The sequence below is a fragment of the Erythrolamprus reginae genome, chromosome Z, assembly GCF_031021105.1.
Source record: "Erythrolamprus reginae isolate rEryReg1 chromosome Z, rEryReg1.hap1, whole genome shotgun sequence".
Taxonomy (NCBI): domain Eukaryota; kingdom Metazoa; phylum Chordata; class Lepidosauria; order Squamata; family Dipsadidae; genus Erythrolamprus; species Erythrolamprus reginae.
This window is the reverse complement of record NC_091963.1, coordinates 97,605,919-97,624,997: the sequence shown is the minus strand read 5'-3', so window position 1 is coordinate 97,624,997 and position 19,079 is coordinate 97,605,919. Positions and strand designations below refer to the sequence as shown.

Below are 19,079 nucleotides of genomic sequence, written 5' to 3'. Positions count from 1 at the left end.
TTTCACTACAAACATGTTTAATTTTACAAATAAACTCTATGTAGAGAGCTAGCATGAAAGCATTTATTTTTGACCTAATAAATAATATTCTAATAAAATCGGAATTTCTACAATTTTTTTTAAAATTGCAAAATCTTTTTAATCTTTCAATTACACTGTACAATTAGCATTTTGTCTGTATGAAAGGTATCATCAAATACTATACTCTTCAGTTTTAAAAATACTGTATATAGGATATAGTTAATAGTCCATACAAAGGATTACACCTGGAATGAATAAAAATCTGCTAAAGCAAATTAGTTTTGTAAATTGAAATAACTGATTAATATAATTTGGGTAGAAATGCATATAAATAACAAAACTTATTAAAATGGATTGTGGACCTAAAAATGTAAACATTTGAAATACTGGAAAAGCACATTGTATGTAAATAAGAAAGCATATTGTATGTAAATAAAAAAGTTAAACTATGAAAAATTATGTGCATTTAATTGATTCCAATAATTTTGGAATCAAATTAAGTACTCAATAATTTTAACATGAAGGTATTGGACTGGAATAGAGTTACCTGAGATCTAACTTGGTTTTTGGAATTCACTTCCAGAAGACGTTGTGACAGCTGTCAGCCTGACTAGCTTCAAGGCAGGATTAGACAGATTCATGGATGCCAAGTGCATCAGTGGTTATTGAAACGGATGTCCACGTGCCGCCTCTATGTTGGTTGGGTATCATTTGTTGGGAGTCAGGGGAAAGGGAGAGTTCTTGCCTTCTCTTTCTGCTCAAGATTCCCATGTACAATTGGTGTGCCACTATGTGACACAGAATGCTGGACTCAATGGGTTTTGGTCCGATTCAGCATGGCTCGTCTTATGTTCTTAAAAGAGGACATGGCCTTCCTTTTTATCCAACTGCCTGAAAATCAATTGTTGTCTGGCTTTTGAGTATCTGAGTACCTTTCCTCTCAATATAGTATTTTCCTAAAAAACATTATGTGCAAGTTAACAAATTCTACCTAATATTGACAGGCAGACAAATAATCAGTAACAGGCTAAAGGCTTGGCTTGTTTTCAATGTTAGCATATTCCTCTCAATGTGTACTCCTCACTGGGTGCTTGCTTACTCAATTGAAATCATTTTCTCTCCAATGAATGTACAGTAGTCCCTCGCTATTCCGCGCTTCACCTACTGCGGCTTCACTTCATCGCGGGTTTCTGAGGAAGTCGATCGGCAGATTTAAACAGCCCGCCGAACTCGATCGGCAGGTTTTTCAAAAAAAATATATATCTAAAATTGTAAATACTGTATTTAAATACTGTGTCTAAAATAAATACTGTGTGGGAAGGGTTTATAAACACTTAAAACAATGAAAACTTACCAAACAATTACAATATAAATACTTAAATAAGTACTATCAGTCGATAAATTCCCCATCGCAGATTTCACCTATCGCGGCCAGGTCTGGAACGTAACACCAGCGATAGGTGAGGGACTACTGTACATTCAAATATTAAACAGTGTGTTTTGCCTTTTCTATTCTATTCCTTTCCAACTGTCTGTGTCTTCTTTTGCCAATTCAGGTATCTGGCAACACTATTGCATTGGGGAGACCCCAAGTTCAAATCCACCTAAGCCACAAAAGCTTACTGAACTAATTTTAGGCCAGTTATTCTTTCTCAATACAATTTGCCTCATCAAGTGTTGCTTTCATAAATGGAAGGAGGAATTGCTATATGTGCAGCCTTGAAATAGTGAATTAAAGGTGGCATATACATTTAAACAGTACTCATAAATTGTAACATAAAATACTGTATTTTCTATCATTAAGTTATGCAAATAATATTAACATTGTAAATTTGTCCTAAAGCACATCTTTGCTAAACAGACCAGATCTAGATACAGTGGTACCTCTACCTAAGAACTTAATTCATTCTGTGACCAGGTTCTTAAGTAGAAAGGTTTGTAAATAGAAGCAATTTTTCCCATAGGAATCAATGTAAAAGCAAATAATGTGTGCAAATCCAGTAGGAACGAAATAAAAGCTCAGAATTTGGGTGGGAGGAGGAAGAGGAGGAGGAAGAGGAGGAAGACAGTCGCTGCCGGAGGAAGAAGTGAGGTGAGAGGAATCAAAAAAATCCAAAACTTTAAGGCTTAAAAAAAAAAGAGGGACTCTGAGGCGGCGAGGAGGACACGCGCCTCCCATACACCTGGCACGAGACTGCCTCTCATACACTGCGCCAGAGAGAGAAACCCAGGGGGAATGGCAGGAAACTGGCCGGGCCTTCGAGCCGCTCTCAAATTTCCTGGAAAATTTTCAGGGTTTGGGCTCTTAAGTAGAAAATGGTTCTTAAGAAGAAGCAAAAAAATCTTTGCCTAGTTTTTATCTAGAAAAGTTCTTAAGTAGAGGCGTTCTTAAATAGAGGTACCACTGTATGTCCTTGTCTTGCTTTCTGCGTCTGTTATGGGAAAATGATTATATCCAAACATCAAGTGCCTGAATTTCATTCACATTCCATTTATTAGACAAAACAAAATTACATTTCTTGATTCTTACATTCCTCAAATGTTGCAAAGATAGCTACAGTTTTTGGAGAAAACTATTGTTTATAAGTGTAAGTCTGTCAATGATTACCAATGAAGTAAATTACATAGAACAGATTTTACCATAATTGCTTTTTCACCTGTACTTTTCCCACAAGACAGCTGATACAACTACCAATGTTTTGCACCTGTTCGCAAACAGGTCCCAATGGAGGCGGTCTGATAGTTTCAGAGTGTCTTGATCTTCTACATATTTTTGCTGATTGTTTAATTTAACAATTACTTGATAATTCTTAAGTAATTGTTATAATACTGCTTATGCTTATGTTATGTGTTCATTTCATAATTACTTAAATTTCTTCAATTTAAAATAGACTAAGGAAAAATGGTTTCATAAAGCAACTTTCAACCTAGCCTCATAAAAAACACATGATGCCATCTTTATGAAGAGTATTCACAAAATCAAAATGCTACTTAGAAGGTATACAAGGTTCAAAATAACAGATAACAGAGAACTTAGTATTTAGTACTCAGGGGAAGCAGCTTCAGGTGCAGCTTTAGGTAAACTCTATAGAAGTATTACTAAACCTAAAATGCAGCTAGCCAATGATATTTTATAATTAAGGATGTACTGTGTAACACAGAGTAACATTGCATAGGGAATAGATTTATAATAATCAGAATTCTCCAAATTCCAGAATTATAAACCTGTCTGTGTACCATCCCCATCACACTTAAATTTCTATTTTTTAACAGACATTAGAAACATGGCCACTGAACACTTGAGAAATCCATCTTCCATACTGCACCTCTTCTCCCAAGATCAGCATTACTGTTAATTGGGAATTCCAATAATCTGCATACTAATATAATTCTCTCACCAGATATCAAAATAGTAACCTGATTATGAAGCAGGCTACAAGCTATTAAGTCAGAAGTCTTAATACATTTAACTTCTCTGTGGAATACAGTATACAGTATACTCATTCAGTAATTTACTGTTTACTGTTCCAGTTATCTCTTAAGTAGAGTTATGTAAATGCTGACATGAAATAATTATTTTGCATGGAAAACACTTTTAATCTTTTTATTACAAAACAGTATGCTACAATCTAATTCTACTGTGCAAAACATTATATACTAATGATTTCAAACGAGTTATTCTAAAGGTCATAAGCAGGCAGGGATAAGACGAAATCCAAAATCCAAAGCATTTCTTTTCCTCCCTCCTGCAACTATTCCATTATTTTTAACCAGGGTATCACAATAATGTTTGATTCTCAACTGATTTAACAGCACTGCAAATCAATACTGGCACATCAAACACGTAACAAGCTCTTGGTGCACAGGCTTTCCTTCTAAAGGGACTTTACTTTTTTTCCCCTTCCTTGTCCCCTGCATTATTATTAAATCCAATTCCTACCTCAAGAATATCTTCTAGAACATATGCTTCCATTTCAGCTGCTGTCTCCATCATGTTATATCAAATTGCCATGATTCTTGCTGCACTCTGATTAGATCACTGTCAGTAAGAACACTCCTCTGTGTCAGCAAGGGAAGAGGAAATGGAATGTTCTATTATATCCTTCAAGCAGCTTTACAGCTGGAAAACTAAGGATCTACCAAAAGAACAGGGGTGACTCACTGCACATTTTGTTAAAGGCACAGCTGCACTTTTCAAGGACACAAGATACTATAGACACAACTACATCTTGCAATATTTATTTTGAAAAACGTGTTTTAATCTGAATTATAAACAAATTCTTTTTCAAAAGAATTTCAAATGACATTGCAATTTATTTGTGCTAAACCTTTGAGCAGATATTCAACTGGCTCTATACCAACTCACACTGAGTTAAATCAGTGTTAGTGAAGTTATATTTGTAAACTTCTAAAACTCTGGTACATCCAGTACAAAGTCTAGAATTAGTCCTATAATGCAAAAGTTTAAACATTTTAAAATACTTAAACATCTTGTAGTTTTTAAAGTTTTGATTAAGTTTGGTGCAATGATTAACACACGAGGATTGAAACTGGGAAACCATGGATACTAGTCCCACCTTAAACACCTTAAAATTGGGTGACTTTGGGCCACACATTCTCTGTCAGTCCTAGAAAGCAATCTAAGGCAAACCTTGCCAAGTGAACTACAGTATAGGGACTTTTCAGATAGTTACCAGGAATAAACACTGATGCAAAGCCTTTTTCTATATATATGTCTGACTATGTTTTAGGTGTTAGTAATTTGTGTTAAACATTCAGTAATGTTATAAAAGGAAGATTATAAGAATAGGAATATATAGAGAATAATACTATGCAAAAGATTTAGGCAGTCATGCAAAAGTACTGTAAATTAAGAAAATTAAGAATGCTTTCAGAAATAGATGTTTTAATATTTTTATCAATTTACAAAATGCAGAGTGAGTGAAGAGAATTCCAAATCAACTCAATATAAAACTTCCCTTTTACTTCTTTTACTTCAAACCAACATCAATTCTTACACTTGCACACTTGCACAAAGTCAGGGATTTTGTAGCATTAGAGTCAGGTATATGATTAACCAATTATACCAAGCAAGTGCTAATGATCTTCAATTTCATATGTAGGTTGAAACGTCATTAACTGAAACAGAAACAGTTGTGTAGTAGGCTTAAAACTAGTTGAGGAACATCCAAACTCTGCTACTAAGATTAGGTTGTGGTAGATAGTTTCATGCCACACACCATGATAAAGCTGAGCACAGGAACAAAAGATAATTACAGTATACTGTATCAGTAAGGCCTCTCCCAGGCAAATATTTCAAAGCAGACTGGGGTTTCAAGAGGTGCTATTCAAGCTCTTCGGAGAAGCACACAAAAAGGGTAATGTCGAGGACCACAGATGCAATGGTCAGCCAAGAAAGCTTAATGTAGCAGATGACAAACACATCATGTTTCCTTCCCTTTGATACTGGAAGATGTCTAGCAATGCCATCAGCAGAACAGGCAGAAATTAGTGGGACTCAAGTAAATCCATTTACTGTCTGGAAACATGTGGTCTTTATGGAAGTATTATGACCAAAAAGCATAACTCCAATGCTATGGAAACAAGGCTAAGCAACTCAGCTATGCACAAAATATAGGATCTGGGGTACAGGAAAATGGCAGCAGGTGCTCTAGACTTGAGTCAAAATTTGAAATACAGTGATCCCTCGATTATCGCGAGGGTTCCGTTCCAAGACCCCTCGCGATAATCGATTTTTCGCGATGTAGGGTTGCGGAAGTTAAAACACCATCTGCGCATGCGCGCCCTTTTTTTCATGGACGCGCATGCGCAGATGGTGGAGTTTGTGTGGGCGGCGGGGAAGACCCAGGGAAGGTTCCTTCGGCCGCCCAGCAGCTGATCTGCTCAGCAGCGCAGCAGCAGCAAGCAGACGAAGATCAGCTGCTGGGCGGCCGAAGGAACCTTCCCTGGGTCTTCCTCGCTGATGCCCCCGCTCGCCCGCCCGCCACCCGCCAGCAAGAGGGGGAGAGATAGAGAAAGAGAGAGAAGGAAAGAAAGAGATGAGAGAGGGAGGAAGAGAGTGTGAGAGAGGAAGAAGCAAGATAGAGAAAGAGAGAAAGAAAGAAAGATGAGAAAGGAAGGAAGAGAGTGACGTCATCGGGTGGGAAAAATCACGATATAGCATTTCGCGAAGAACGAGATCGCGAAAATCGAGGGATCACTGTATTTGGATGGACTAGATGGCAGTTTGCTTGTCAAAGGACTGACAGCAGGCAACAGTGAAGTATGGTAGAGATTCCTTGCAGGTTTGGGGCTGTATTTCTGCAATAGGAATTGGCGATTTGGTCAGGATCAATGATGTTATCAATGCTGAGAAATACAGGCAGATACTTATCTATCATGCCATACCATCAGGGAGGTGCGTGATTGCCCCTAAATTTGTTCTACAACAGGACAATAGCCCCAAACATGTCATTATCTTCAGAATAAAGAACAAGAAGTCCTGGAAGTGATTGTTTGGCCTCCACCAAGCCCTAATCTTAAAATTATTGAGTCTGTTTGGAATTACATATAGAGAGAAAGATTTGAGGCAGCCTACATGAACAGAAGATCTGTGGTTAGCTCTCCAAGATGTTTGGAACAATCTACCTGCCAAGTTCCTTCAAAAACTGTACCTAGAAGAATTGAAGTCATGTTTTGAAGGCAAAGAGTGGTCACACCAAATATTATTTGATATGGATTTATCTTCCATTTTGTTAATTGATAAAAATAAACTATTATTTCTTCTACTGAAAGCATTCTTACTTTACAGCATTTTTGCACAATTGCCTAAAATCTTTGCATGGTACTGTGTGCATTTGTGCTTTCTCCATATTTCTTCCTTTTTTGATAGCTTCCATTTATTGAACCATTATTCAATACCAATTACTAATACCTAAACAATCAAAATTATCTAAGACATTGTAGCTTCCAAAAAACCACCAAAATGCAGAGCTATATATATAATCCATAGTGCAAAGCTTTATGTCCAAATAATGCAAATTTGATAATATGAAAAGTTATACTATCTGCACCTGCCCAAGATGCAACTGAAGCAACAATTAGCAATAGAAACAATTGCAAAAGTCTTAGCAGCTGAAACATTTCTAAAATAACTTCAAAATCTTTGGGAGGAACCAAGAGCTATATTTTCAAAACTCTTATTTTTATGAATTCCAATGATTTCAAGTGATTCCAACTTTACTCTGTCTGTTATAAATTATTAGGGCAATTATTTTCCTTATCCTTTCCTTATTCATATTTTTAATTAAATAAACTTATATTGCTGTCTAACAATAAGAAGGTAAAAAGTATTTTTTTAAAACAATTCCAAAGCACTTCCCTCCAAAATTTGAAAGCTCCATATTATCAACTCTGAAATGTAATTCCACTTACATAATAAATGTACAGTGATACCTCGTCTTATGAACCCCTCGTCATACAAACTTTTCGAGATACGAACCCGGGGTTTAAGATTTCTTTGCCTCGTCTTAAAAACCCTTTCCGTCTTACGAAACTGAGCCCGAGTTTGTGGGCTCTCTTATTGCGCTTGCGCTCTTACTGACAGAGGGATTCCCCTGCCTTGTGACTGCCCCCGATGGGATTTTCCATTCGTTTCCGCGCTCGCCGGGATTCCCTGCCTCCCGACTGCCAGTCAAAGCGCCTGGTCCAGATGCCCCCCTTCCTCATCCATCTACATGGCGGGAGGTGAAGAGCTGGAGGGGGATCAGGACAGCCCTCCTGCCAACCCCCCAGCCAAAAACGCAAAGTCTCGCTGCCTCCGCAGCCGCCGAAGGAGGCTTAAGCCTCCCGGTCATCCCCGCCCCTCAGTCCCACCCATCGATCGTGGCCGGCAGAACTGCCTCCCGAGCCCTCTTGCCTGGTGGGAGGCAAAGCGCTGGGGTGGGGGGTGTCAGGCCGGCCCCCACCCCAGTGCTTCACCTCCCGTCAGGCAAGAGCACTCAGGAGGCAGTTCTGCCGCCACAGGCGAGGAGGACTGGGAGGCTTAAGCCTCCTGCATCGGTTGCGGCGGCTGTGGCGAGGCTTTGTGGTTTTGGCTGGGGGGGGGGAGGCAGGAGGGCCGGCATGACACCCCCCACCCCAGCGCTTTGCCTCCCACTAGGCAAGAGGGCTCAGGAGACAGTTATGCCGGCCTACTATGGGGGATCCTTCCAGCCGAGAGTGATGTGCGGGAGGGTCGGGAAGGACTGGGAGGTTCAAGCCTCCTTCAGCGGGAGGTCCTGGCTTCCGGGTTTCTGAGTTTTGGGCTTGCACACATTATTCACTTTTACATTGATTCCTATGGGAAACATTGTTTCATCTTATGAACTTTTCACCTTACAAACCTCATCCCGGAACCAATTAAGTTCGTAAGACAAGGTACTACTGTACTTGATTAGATTTAAACTTTTGCCATTCAATATATAAATAGTCTATAGAAGCAGTGCATAATCATTGCTTGCATGAAACATAGATGAACTATTAATAAGTCATTCCCTATGTATTTGTGTAATAGGGATTAAATATTATGTGTGTTAAGAACAAATATCGCAACAATTGCCTTTTTGCCTATAGTGAAATCTTCCCATTCTCTTTTAACAAAAAGGAGTGCTCTAGTTTAAATGAAACAAGTACAAATGCATTTTGAATTCAAATGTCTTATTAAAACAACACACCATTTCCATTGGAGAAAATCATGTACCCAGAACATGCATGGGCATGTATACAGAGTTTATCTTCAACTCATTAAATCAACTAGTCTTTTCCCTTGCAATACTGTAGCTGTAAAGTAATCAGGGATCTAGGGAAAAGATGCAATTGCTTTGAAGAGTTGCTAAGAATGTCTGCTTCTGTGCCCTTTCAAGCACCTTTTTCTTTTTGAAAACCACTACCCAGCGTAACATTTATCACTCTAATTAGTCAAGTTGGTTTTGCATGTCAGGATGATTAAAAATTAATAGATAAAAAAATTAACAGATTAAAAAATCCTAATATGTAGGTGAAGGATTTGCTTTGATTGGATTAATTATTAGTGAATTTTTGAAAGATTTAAATTTGATTTTAAGAGGGTTTTTTCCATAGGAATTAAATCTGAACTGGATATTAATTTATGTTCTGGAGATAGCCATTTGGATTTCTAAAGTATATAAAATGTTACTCAGCATGAATCCAAAAGATGAATATGTTAAAGGATATATGAGTAAAAGAAGGTTTCTAAAGGTAATTTGAATGGAAACAGGAATATTTACAAGACAGCAAATTCTGTGATTCCAAGTCATGAGATCATCCCATCATAAATTAACTATCACTTTAAAGTGGGATCAAAATAAATGTGGAGCAAGTGAAGATTCTAACAATTGACAGCATATGCCAGAGTTCCCCAACCTTTTCAGGTTTGAGGAGAGGTGGGTAGGTCGAGGGGATATTTGCTGTTCATGCAAGGGAGGATGTCCACACACAGATATACTTGCCCACCACTTCACAGCTTAGTTTCGAATGCCTCAAGGCCCAATAGTAAGCCACAAGCCATGGTTGGAGATCCCTGTACTGGACCAATTGTAGCTTCTGAATGATGATACTCAATGGCAGCCCTATATAAAGCGCATTGCAATAAACCAAACGGAAAGTGATTAAAGAGGCGAAGTTGTGACCCAATATGCCATATCATTTACAACTGCATCAACTGCCCATTCAGGGTGTAGATAACTATGTACATCAGCATACTAATGATACCACACCTTGTGCCATCAAATAATCTCATCCAGAAATTTCATGTAATATTAAAGAAGGCAGGAGAGGAAATCCAAACCCCCGAGGCATCCCACACTGCAGGGCTCAACTGTCCCCCATCCCCAAACTGACTGAAATCAGCCTTAAAGAAAGCCATCATCCTGCTCCCAACCCCTGAAGTTTGTTTAAAAGGGTGATATCCAAACCTGCATGGAGATTTAGGATAACTGCACAATCCCACCAGTCCTGCACCTGGCTTGATTCAAGGTTGAAAAAGGTTCAGATAATCTGCTTCATTTAGATTCTATGAAGGCAAGTATCCCCAAGGTAGTGTACTGGGCAAGTATCCCCAAGGTAGTGTACTGGGACCAACGTTCTTCATTCTCTACATCAATGACCTTTGCAATTACATCACAAGCAACTGTGTCCTCTTCGCTGACGATGTAAAACTCTTCAACACCACCGATAACACAACTACTCTCCAAAAAGACCTGAAATCTGTTTCTGAGTGGTCTAACACATGGCAACTCCAAATCTCAACTAGCAAATGCTCTGTCCTGCACATTGGGAAAAAGAATCTGAACTCCAAATACGAACTGAATAATCAAATTATCACAGATAACACCCACTCGGTTAAAGACCTAAGAACTAAGACGTCTTAAACATGATCTAAGTATTGCCCACAAGATCATATGCTTCAACGTCCTGCCTGTCGGCGACTACTTCAGCTTCAACCACAACAACACAAGAGCACACAACAGATTTAAACTTAATATTAACTGCTCCAAACTTGACTGTAAAAAATATGACTTCAGTAACCGAGTTGTCGAAGCATGGAACTCATTACCGAACTCCATCCCCAAACCCCCAACACTTTACCCTTAGATTATTCACGGTTGACCTATCCAGATTCCTAAGAGGTCAGTAAGGGGTGAGTACAAGTGCACTAGAGTGCCTTCCGTCCCGTCCTATTGCTCTCCTATATCTTTCTTCTATTCCTATATCTCTTCTTCTATTCTTTCATTGATATGTTGTATTCCTATATCTTCTCTTCTATTCTTTCTTAGATATATTTTACTATGAGTATATCCTCTATAACCTTCATTATGTATTTTACTATGTGTATACCCACTAAAACCCTCATTTTGTATTGGACAAAATCAATCAATCAATAAATATTTTCAAAAGATTTTGGAGATTAAATGAGATTTCCAAGGCAATACTACCCTCTTCCTCAAAAAAGCATTAATTGCTGCTGGACTCTGTTATATGGCACTTCGCAGGAAGCCTTAGCCAATCAGAAGGCCTTACCTTTCGTCTCTGAGCATTTGCTTTCTGATACCGTAATTCTTTGATGTGATCATATATAATTCCTGATCCAGATCAGACTGACTTCAGCCTAGCTGTTCATTTGATTTTTCCTAGAAATCTGATGGATTTAGAGGGCTCCAAAGGGCAGTTTCCCAATAAGGTGGCAGAAGTTCCAGTTGGCAACTGGAAACTATTTTGTAAGATTGCTCTGTTTACTAATTCTGGGTGCTTCATGGCTTACTATGGAAAAGTAGTAGAAGAAACAATGTCTTGAGAATTGGTAAAGAAACTCAAAACTTGATTCTGACAAAGCATAGCTATGTGCTCAAGTTAGAGTCTACACTGCATGATAAAGAGGTGAATTGATGTTATTTTCCAATTTTGTGGAATTGATTGTCAGTCAGTGACCTTATTTACATAACTCCCTTCTCGAGAGGGATAGAATACAGGTAGACCTTCTGCCTGGCTACAGTGCCTTGCTTTTTTTCAAAATTTGCTATCTAAGCCACTTAGGTACATTGAAGTCTTGATCCATAGTGACTAGGGCAATGTTTTGTAAAGTAACGTTATGTGGGGCTTATTCTGTTTTATCCAGTGTGACCTCTATGAGCTTAATCCATGTCTCTTCTGGCTCCTATCACAACCAGAAGTTACAGATGCATGATGACCTGAGTCTAAGAAATTGTCAATCCTTCACTTTAGAGAACCTGTCTCCCATAAAGAGACTATAGTCCACTTGCTAGATAAGTGGTCTTCCCTATATCCAGCAGATTTTTAAAACTATTTCCCAGTCTCCAACCTTTTCTTATTAAGGAAGGTGGTTGAGGTCCAAAGACGGGCTACAAGAATGGTGGAAGGTCTTAAACATAAAACGTATCAGGAAAGACTTAATGAACTCAATCTGTATAGTCTGGAGGACAGAAGGAAAAGGGGGGACATGATCGAAACATTTAAATATATTAAAGGGTTAAATAAGGTCCAGGAGGGAAGTATTTTTAATAGGAAAGTGAACACAAGAACAAGGGGACACAATCTGAGGTTAGTTGGGGGAAAGATCAAAAGCAACATGAGAAAATATTATTTTACTGAAAGAGTAGTAGATCCTTGGAACAAACTTCCAGCAGACGTGGTAGATAAATCCACAGTAACTGAATTTAAACATGCCTGGGATAAAATACAGAAAATAGTATAAGGGCAGACTAGATGGACCATGAGGTCTTTTTCTGCCGTCAGAGTTCTATGTTTCTATGTTGAGCAAATTATAGTCATCTGCAAATGCTCTTTCTAGTCAGGATTCGGGACTGGATATGGGACAGAAATGGCATTGACACATAATGTTTGCCTGAGAATAGAACTAATACACTGCTCCTAGACTTTTCAGAAGCCTTCGTTACCATTAGCCACGGCCCTCCTTTGGGATTTCATGCAAGGACTGGGAATTAGGGATGCTGTTTCGCAGCAGTTCTGATCCTTTTCAAGCAAAGTTCTAGCTAGTGGATATGATGAAATAGAGAGGGGCCCTATGCAAGGCATTCCAAAGTTTGGTTCTGTCCTCTATGCTATTTAATATATATATCAAACTGCTGGAAAAAAATAATTAGCAGTTCAGGACAAGATTAGTTCAGGAAACCTTGTCCTGATAACACGAAATACCTATCAGGAACTATAATGTCAGTATACCTATCAATATACTGACATCATTCAATTATATTTGTTATCCTGGTTGTGACCAGAGATATTGTGAAAATCTTCCTCTGCCCTGACTGTTTCAAAGGGCCTTCAAGGCCTAGATTTTCACTTAGGCCTGTGACGAAATGAACCCCCTTTTTCATTTTTCCCTATCCAATTTTCTCATTTCTTATTTATTTTATATTTTGATGTTTTCTTGTTTTGAAGTAGTTTTAATAATTTGTAAATTACCTAGAACAAGAGTCCCCAATCCCCGGTCCATAGACCTGTACCACTCATGGCATATCAGCAACCAGGCTACACAAACAAGCGAAGCCCCATCCACCATGCCCCCCTTTGATCTGCAAAAAAATATTTCTCTACGGAACTGGTTCCTGGTTCCCAAAAGGTTGGGGCCACTAGAGTCACTTTGAGTCAGATGGAAAGATAAATTCAATACTTTATTGTTATCATTGTTTTTCTTTGAAACATGGTTGCTGCTGAGGACACAGGTAGGTCCATGGATTGATGATTCTTTGCTCAAAGAATCATTGTGAGTGTGGTAGTTGCAGCCTCTGTTTAGAGTAGAATGACCTAGCTACAAGTAATTCAAGCTCCCATCCCCACTTGTTTGAACTACTGTAATACACTTCATAGGGGCTGCCTTTCAGGATTATTAAGTAATTGCACGTACTGCAGAATGCAATGTTGCTGGGTATTTGTGTGACCATATTATAATAATTTTGTGGTCCTATACTGGCTGTCAATAGATAGCCAGATGCACTTTTAAGTATTTTAATCTTTAAAACTTTTGTGGACTGGCACTAAGGTATTTCCAAGATTGATAGCAGTAGCAGAGGGAGGCATCTTTGATTAAAGTTTTCACTAACTAAGAAATTCTTTGATTAATGTTACTAGTAGATTAAGATGTCTTTGAAGTAACAAAGCAAACTCTCCATGAGAAGTGTAGTGTCTGATAACAACTGACTCAAGCCGTCTCAAGGACATTGCCACACTGAAGAGTCAAGAATGTGTTTACCAACAAAGGTTAAAATGCTTCTAAAATGTTTTACAGCCTATCAGCAAAAGAGTAATTCCTTCCCTTCTATGTTTACTGGCTCTGGCTCATATTGTTTGGACTATAAGATACACCAGTGTATAAGAACACCGAGATTTCAAAGAAGAAGAAAAAAGTTTTTGTCCTCCCTGGCCTCCAGGCGCATTCTGCAGGCTTCCCAAACCCTCTATGTGCTCCATTTTTTTTGCAAAACGGCATGTGCAGAGGGTTTGGGAGGCTTGCAGAGGGTTTCTGGGGATTGGGGGATGGAAGGCAAAAATGGGAGTATTTTCATCCCATTACATCAATCTGTTCCATCCAGTCTAACAGGGGAGATATCCTGCAGATCCCATCAGTTAAAGAGCTTTGACAGGTAGGGTCTGGGAACAGAGGCAACTGTACCCACCCTGCAGAATATCCTACCCCACCCCACCAAAAGAGTAAGTAGCCACTCTCCTGGCCTTCCGGAAAGGAATCAAAACATGGCTTTGCAGCCCATGTGAAGAATACAGAGGAACACACACCATGGGGCTGAGTACTGTAGTGCCCTGAAAGCCCTCCCTTGCAATTAATTTTAACAGAATCTAATCATCCCTGACTCTTTTGAAATTTTTAATCCCTTATTTGTTATTTGTAGCCCTTTTAATATTTTAATGTTTTATTATAGACCCCTCAGAGTCCCTACCTGAAGGAGATAGGTTGTTCAAAAATGTGAAAAATGTAAACATTCATTCTAGATGAATAACTAGTCTTTAAAGTAGCAATTGTAGAAAATGTTAACGCTGCTGTAGTTTATCCAGGCCAAGCGGGAATAAATTCTGACATGATTAGCCCTGATTGTAAAATTTATATACTATGAGTATAAAATCAAAGCCGGAGTCCTGGAAGAACTCACTGAAGGCTTTGCTTTGACAAGTCAGCTGCCAATTTGCCAAACAGAGCAAGGAACAAGTTCTGACAGAGAACACGCTTGTCATAATTCAGTCGTGCTCACTCTAAGAAGACAAAATGGTTGCTAACATGTTCATGTAGAGCAGAAGCTAGCTCTGATAGGAATCCTCCTTTGTGTGTGCAAATATAAAATAATGTATGCCTGCCCCCCAAATTTGGTTTCGTAGTCCAACACAAACAAATCCATAGTTTGAAAACCTTTGGAAAAGTAAGCCTTCCTAAATATTATGTATACAGTGATCCCTCGATCTTCGCGATCTCGATCTTCGCGAAACGCTATATCGCGATTTTTCCACCCGATGACGTCACTCTCTTCCTTCCTTTCTCATCTTTCTTTCTCTCTCTCTTTCTCTCTCTTGCTTCTTCCTCTCTAACACTCTCTTCCTCCCTCTCTCATCTCTTTCTTTCCTTCTCTCTCTTTCTCTATCTCTCCCCCTCTTGCTGGCGGGCGGCGGGCGGGCGAGCAGGGGCATCAGCGAGGAGCCGGGGTTTCCCCTTTGCGTGGGCGGCTGGGAAACCCCGATCTTCGTCTGCTCGCTGCTGCTGCGCCGAGCAGATCAGCTGCTGGGCGGCCGAAGGAACCTTCCCTGGGTCTTCCCCCTCTTGCTGGCGGGCGGGCGAGCGGCGGGCATCAGCGAGGAGCCGGGGTTTCCCCTTTGCGTGGGCGGCCGGGAAGACCCAGGGAAGGTTCCTTCGGCCGCCCAGCAGCTGATCTTCTCGGTAGCGCTGCAGCAGCGAGGAGCCGAATCGGGGTTTCCCCTTTGCGTGGGCGGCGGAGAACGCAAACTCCACCATCTACGCATGCGCGGCCATAGAAAAAAAGGGCACGCATGCGCAGATGGTGTTTTTACTTCCGCAACCCTACATCGCGAAAAATCGATTATCGTGAGGGGTCTTGGAACAGAACCCTCGCGATAATAGAGGGATCACTGTATACCTAAAATGTGAGATAATATTTCATTTAGACTTACTGATTTATTTTGAGAATCAATCTGAAGAAAAGCATTCAGACAGATAAAGTATATTTTTATAAGGTTTTCTTCATAAAACTACAAAAAAGGAATGAGTGTAATATTCAGCCACAAATAGTAAATCATTTTTCTTTGGCTCAAATAATACATGCATACAAATTATCACCATATTCACTTTCAAGGAAAATGTATTAGTGCCGACAAATCATTATTAAACAAATCATGCATTTTCTTTTGTTCTTTAAAATGTTCATTCCATTTTGATGACCTGTTGCTTTCTAATCATGATAAAACAAAAAGTGTATACAACATAAATTTGGGGAGCAATTACATTAGTAACAATAGACAATGACAAATCATTTCTGAAAAACCTTGCCACTAAATTTCACGTGTCCAAGTAGTCTCTAGCAATCAGACACTACTGAATAGAAGAAAAAATAAAGTGCAAACATAACAAATATGAAAGTATTACAAGCTTTGAAAATCAGATCAATCAGGCTTGGATAAACATTGGTCATAAAAGCTAAATCACAAAATGGAGATAGTAAACATCAATATCTAGTCTGATGTCATATATAATGTCAGGGTCAAGTAACCAGGAACAAAATTTCAAAACTCTAAAAGTATACTATATGGCACCTATACATAAAAGTCTAATCTAGGGGTCAAGAGAAATTGGTGCTTATTGAGAGTCAATGAAATTCAAGGAATGTTGAATTAAGCTCTTTTTTACTCAGACTTGGGGTTCCATTTGATTATCCCCTACAAAATATTATTAAAATTACATATTAATAGATTTATTAAAGAGGCAAATAATTGTGTAGAAACAATCAAATAAGTTTAATAGGGAGGAAAGTTTCTCACTGTCATCTACATGGCAATTAAGAGATTGGTTGTAGAAATTCCACTCCACTGAACATTGAAGCTATATAAGGATATGATATTTACTGTCAAGTTCAGTTTCAATCTGCTCTGAAGAAACAGCTAACATCAGCGGCTTTCGATACCATCGACCATGGTATCCTTCTGCGCCGGCAGGAGGGATTGGGAGTGGGAGGCACTGTTCTTCAGCGGTTCTCCTCCTACCTCTCTGTTTGGTCGCAGTCGGTGTTAGTGGGGGATCAGAGGTCGACCTCTAGGTTGCTCCCTTGTGGGGTGCCTCAGGGTTCGGTCCTCTCCCCCCTGCTATTTAATATCTACATGAAACCGCTGGGTGAGATCATCCAAGGGCATGGGATGAGGTATCATCAGTACGCTGATGATACCCAGCTTAACATCTCCACCCCATGTCCAGTCAACGAAGCAGTGGAAGTGATGTGCCGGTGCCTGGAGGCTGTTGGGGTCTGGATGGGTGTCAACAGACTCAAACTCAACCCTGATAAGACGGAGTGGCTGTGGGTTTTGCCTCCCAAGGACAATCCATCTGTCCGTCCATCACCCGGGGGGGGGGAATTACTGACCCCCATCCTCCTCAATCCACAGCTAACATTAGAAAACCATCTTTCAGCTGTGGTGAGGGGGGCGTTTGCCCAGGTTCACCTGGTGCACCAGTTGCGACCCTATTTGGACCGGGAGTCACTCCTCACAGTCACTCATGCCCTCATCACCTCGAGGTTCGACTACTGTAACGCCCTCTACATGGGGCTACCTTTGAAGAGTGTTAGGAAACTTCAGGTCGTGCAAAATGCAGCTGCGAGAGCAATCATGGGCATACCTAGGTATGCCCATGTTACACCAACACTCTGCAGTCTGCATTGGCTGTTGATCAGTTTCCGGTCACAATTCAAAGTATTGGTCATGACCTATAAAGCCCTTCATGGCATTGGGCCAGAATATCTCCGAGACCGCCTTCTACCGTACAAATCCCAGTGACCAGTTAGGTCCCACAGAGTTGGCCTTCTCTGGGTCCCGTCGACTAAACAATGTCGTCTGGCAGGACTCAGGGGAAGAGTCTTCTCTGTGGCGGCCCCGACCCTCTGGAACCAGCTGCCCCTGGAGATTAGAACTGCCCCCCCATTGCCTTTCGTAAACTTCTTAAAACCCACCTTTGCCGCCAGGCATGGGGGAACTGAGATATTTCCCCCAGGCCTATGCAGTTTATGCATGGTATGTTTGTAAGTATGTTTCTTTTTAATAAGGGGTTTTTAGTGATTTTAATTATTAGATTTGTTATATATTGTATTATTACTGTTGTGAGTCACCCCAAGTCTACGGAGAGGGGCGGCATACAAATCGAATAAATAATAATAATAATAGAACATAATACACATTCACCATCTCAAATTACCAAGAGAAATTTAATTATTAATAAATAATTCTAAAGTTTCTTTATTCATACTTTTTCTTTTGCATAAGAGAATAATGCAGTCTCAGGACTGCATGATACAAATGTGGTTTTAGTTAAACTAATCCCTCATTCCATAAGTAAACTATTTCCATATTTTAACATGCAGTCATACCATCATTCATACATGCACACATGCATACATGCATACATACAGCATACACCCACATATATACATATATACATACACATATACATACACTCATACATTCAAAAAACAGATGTAACACACTGACCACTAAGCACCTGACAGCCACTCTATTACAATAATAACAAGATGATACAGCACTGTGAAATTGTTTTTTCTAGATCCATGAATATTTTTTGCAAATATTTTAAATAAATGTGGTAGTTTTTCTGGGTGATATCTTAGTTTACTATGAATGATATCTTGGTTTATTCCAAAGAACCTTCTTGCATGCAAGCCACATCAAAAATGTTTTGCAAAAATTATAGAATTACTAAATCAGAAATAAAATGTGCATTAAACTTATTCAACTTGACCCATTCGTGTTATATAATATCCAAAATAAGATGGACAGGTCAACATAGGAGCAGTCTATTTTATTGTGGCACTCACCACACAATCCCAATTATGCAAACAATGTTCGCTAACTTCCACAGAAAAGTCATCCTTAATTTTGCCAAATTTGCAAAGCTACTATCATAAGTCCTGAGATAATGTTGGCAATTCTCCTGGTCATCCTAAGAGGAAGCAATATTTAAGAGTTAAGGTAACTCTTTGCTTGTCAACCCCACAATGGAGGAGAAGACTTATGGGATGTCTCAGATGCCTACAGGGAATTGCCAGGAGAAGGGGGAATGACAGAGTTGCTTTTTGTTCTCATAATCCACAACCTATTCTTCCTGGGAACTTGGGAGGGAGAATAAGTCTAAAGGGTGATTGTGTGTGTGTATGATACAACCTATTCCTCCTGGGAAGTAGGGAGGGAGAATAAGTCTAAAGGGTGATTGTGTGTGTGTATGA

At 39.6% G+C, this 19,079-nt stretch overlaps 1 protein-coding gene across 7 annotated transcripts in view; it reads right to left on the bottom strand.

The window, feature by feature from the left end:
- Positions 1-19,079, bottom strand: part of ANKRD17 (ankyrin repeat domain 17) — a 133,808-nt gene that overhangs the window by 100,739 nt on the left and 13,990 nt on the right. Inside the window, exon 1 of one of the 7 annotated variants that reach the window (XM_070726728.1) lies at positions 3,962-4,015. The exons of the other annotated variants lie outside the window; for them this stretch is intronic. Coding sequence (XP_070582829.1) covers positions 3,962-4,015 — 54 coding nt within the window. Of the gene's footprint in view, positions 1-3,961; positions 4,016-19,079 lie in introns of those variants that run through there. 7 annotated transcript variants of the gene reach the window in all.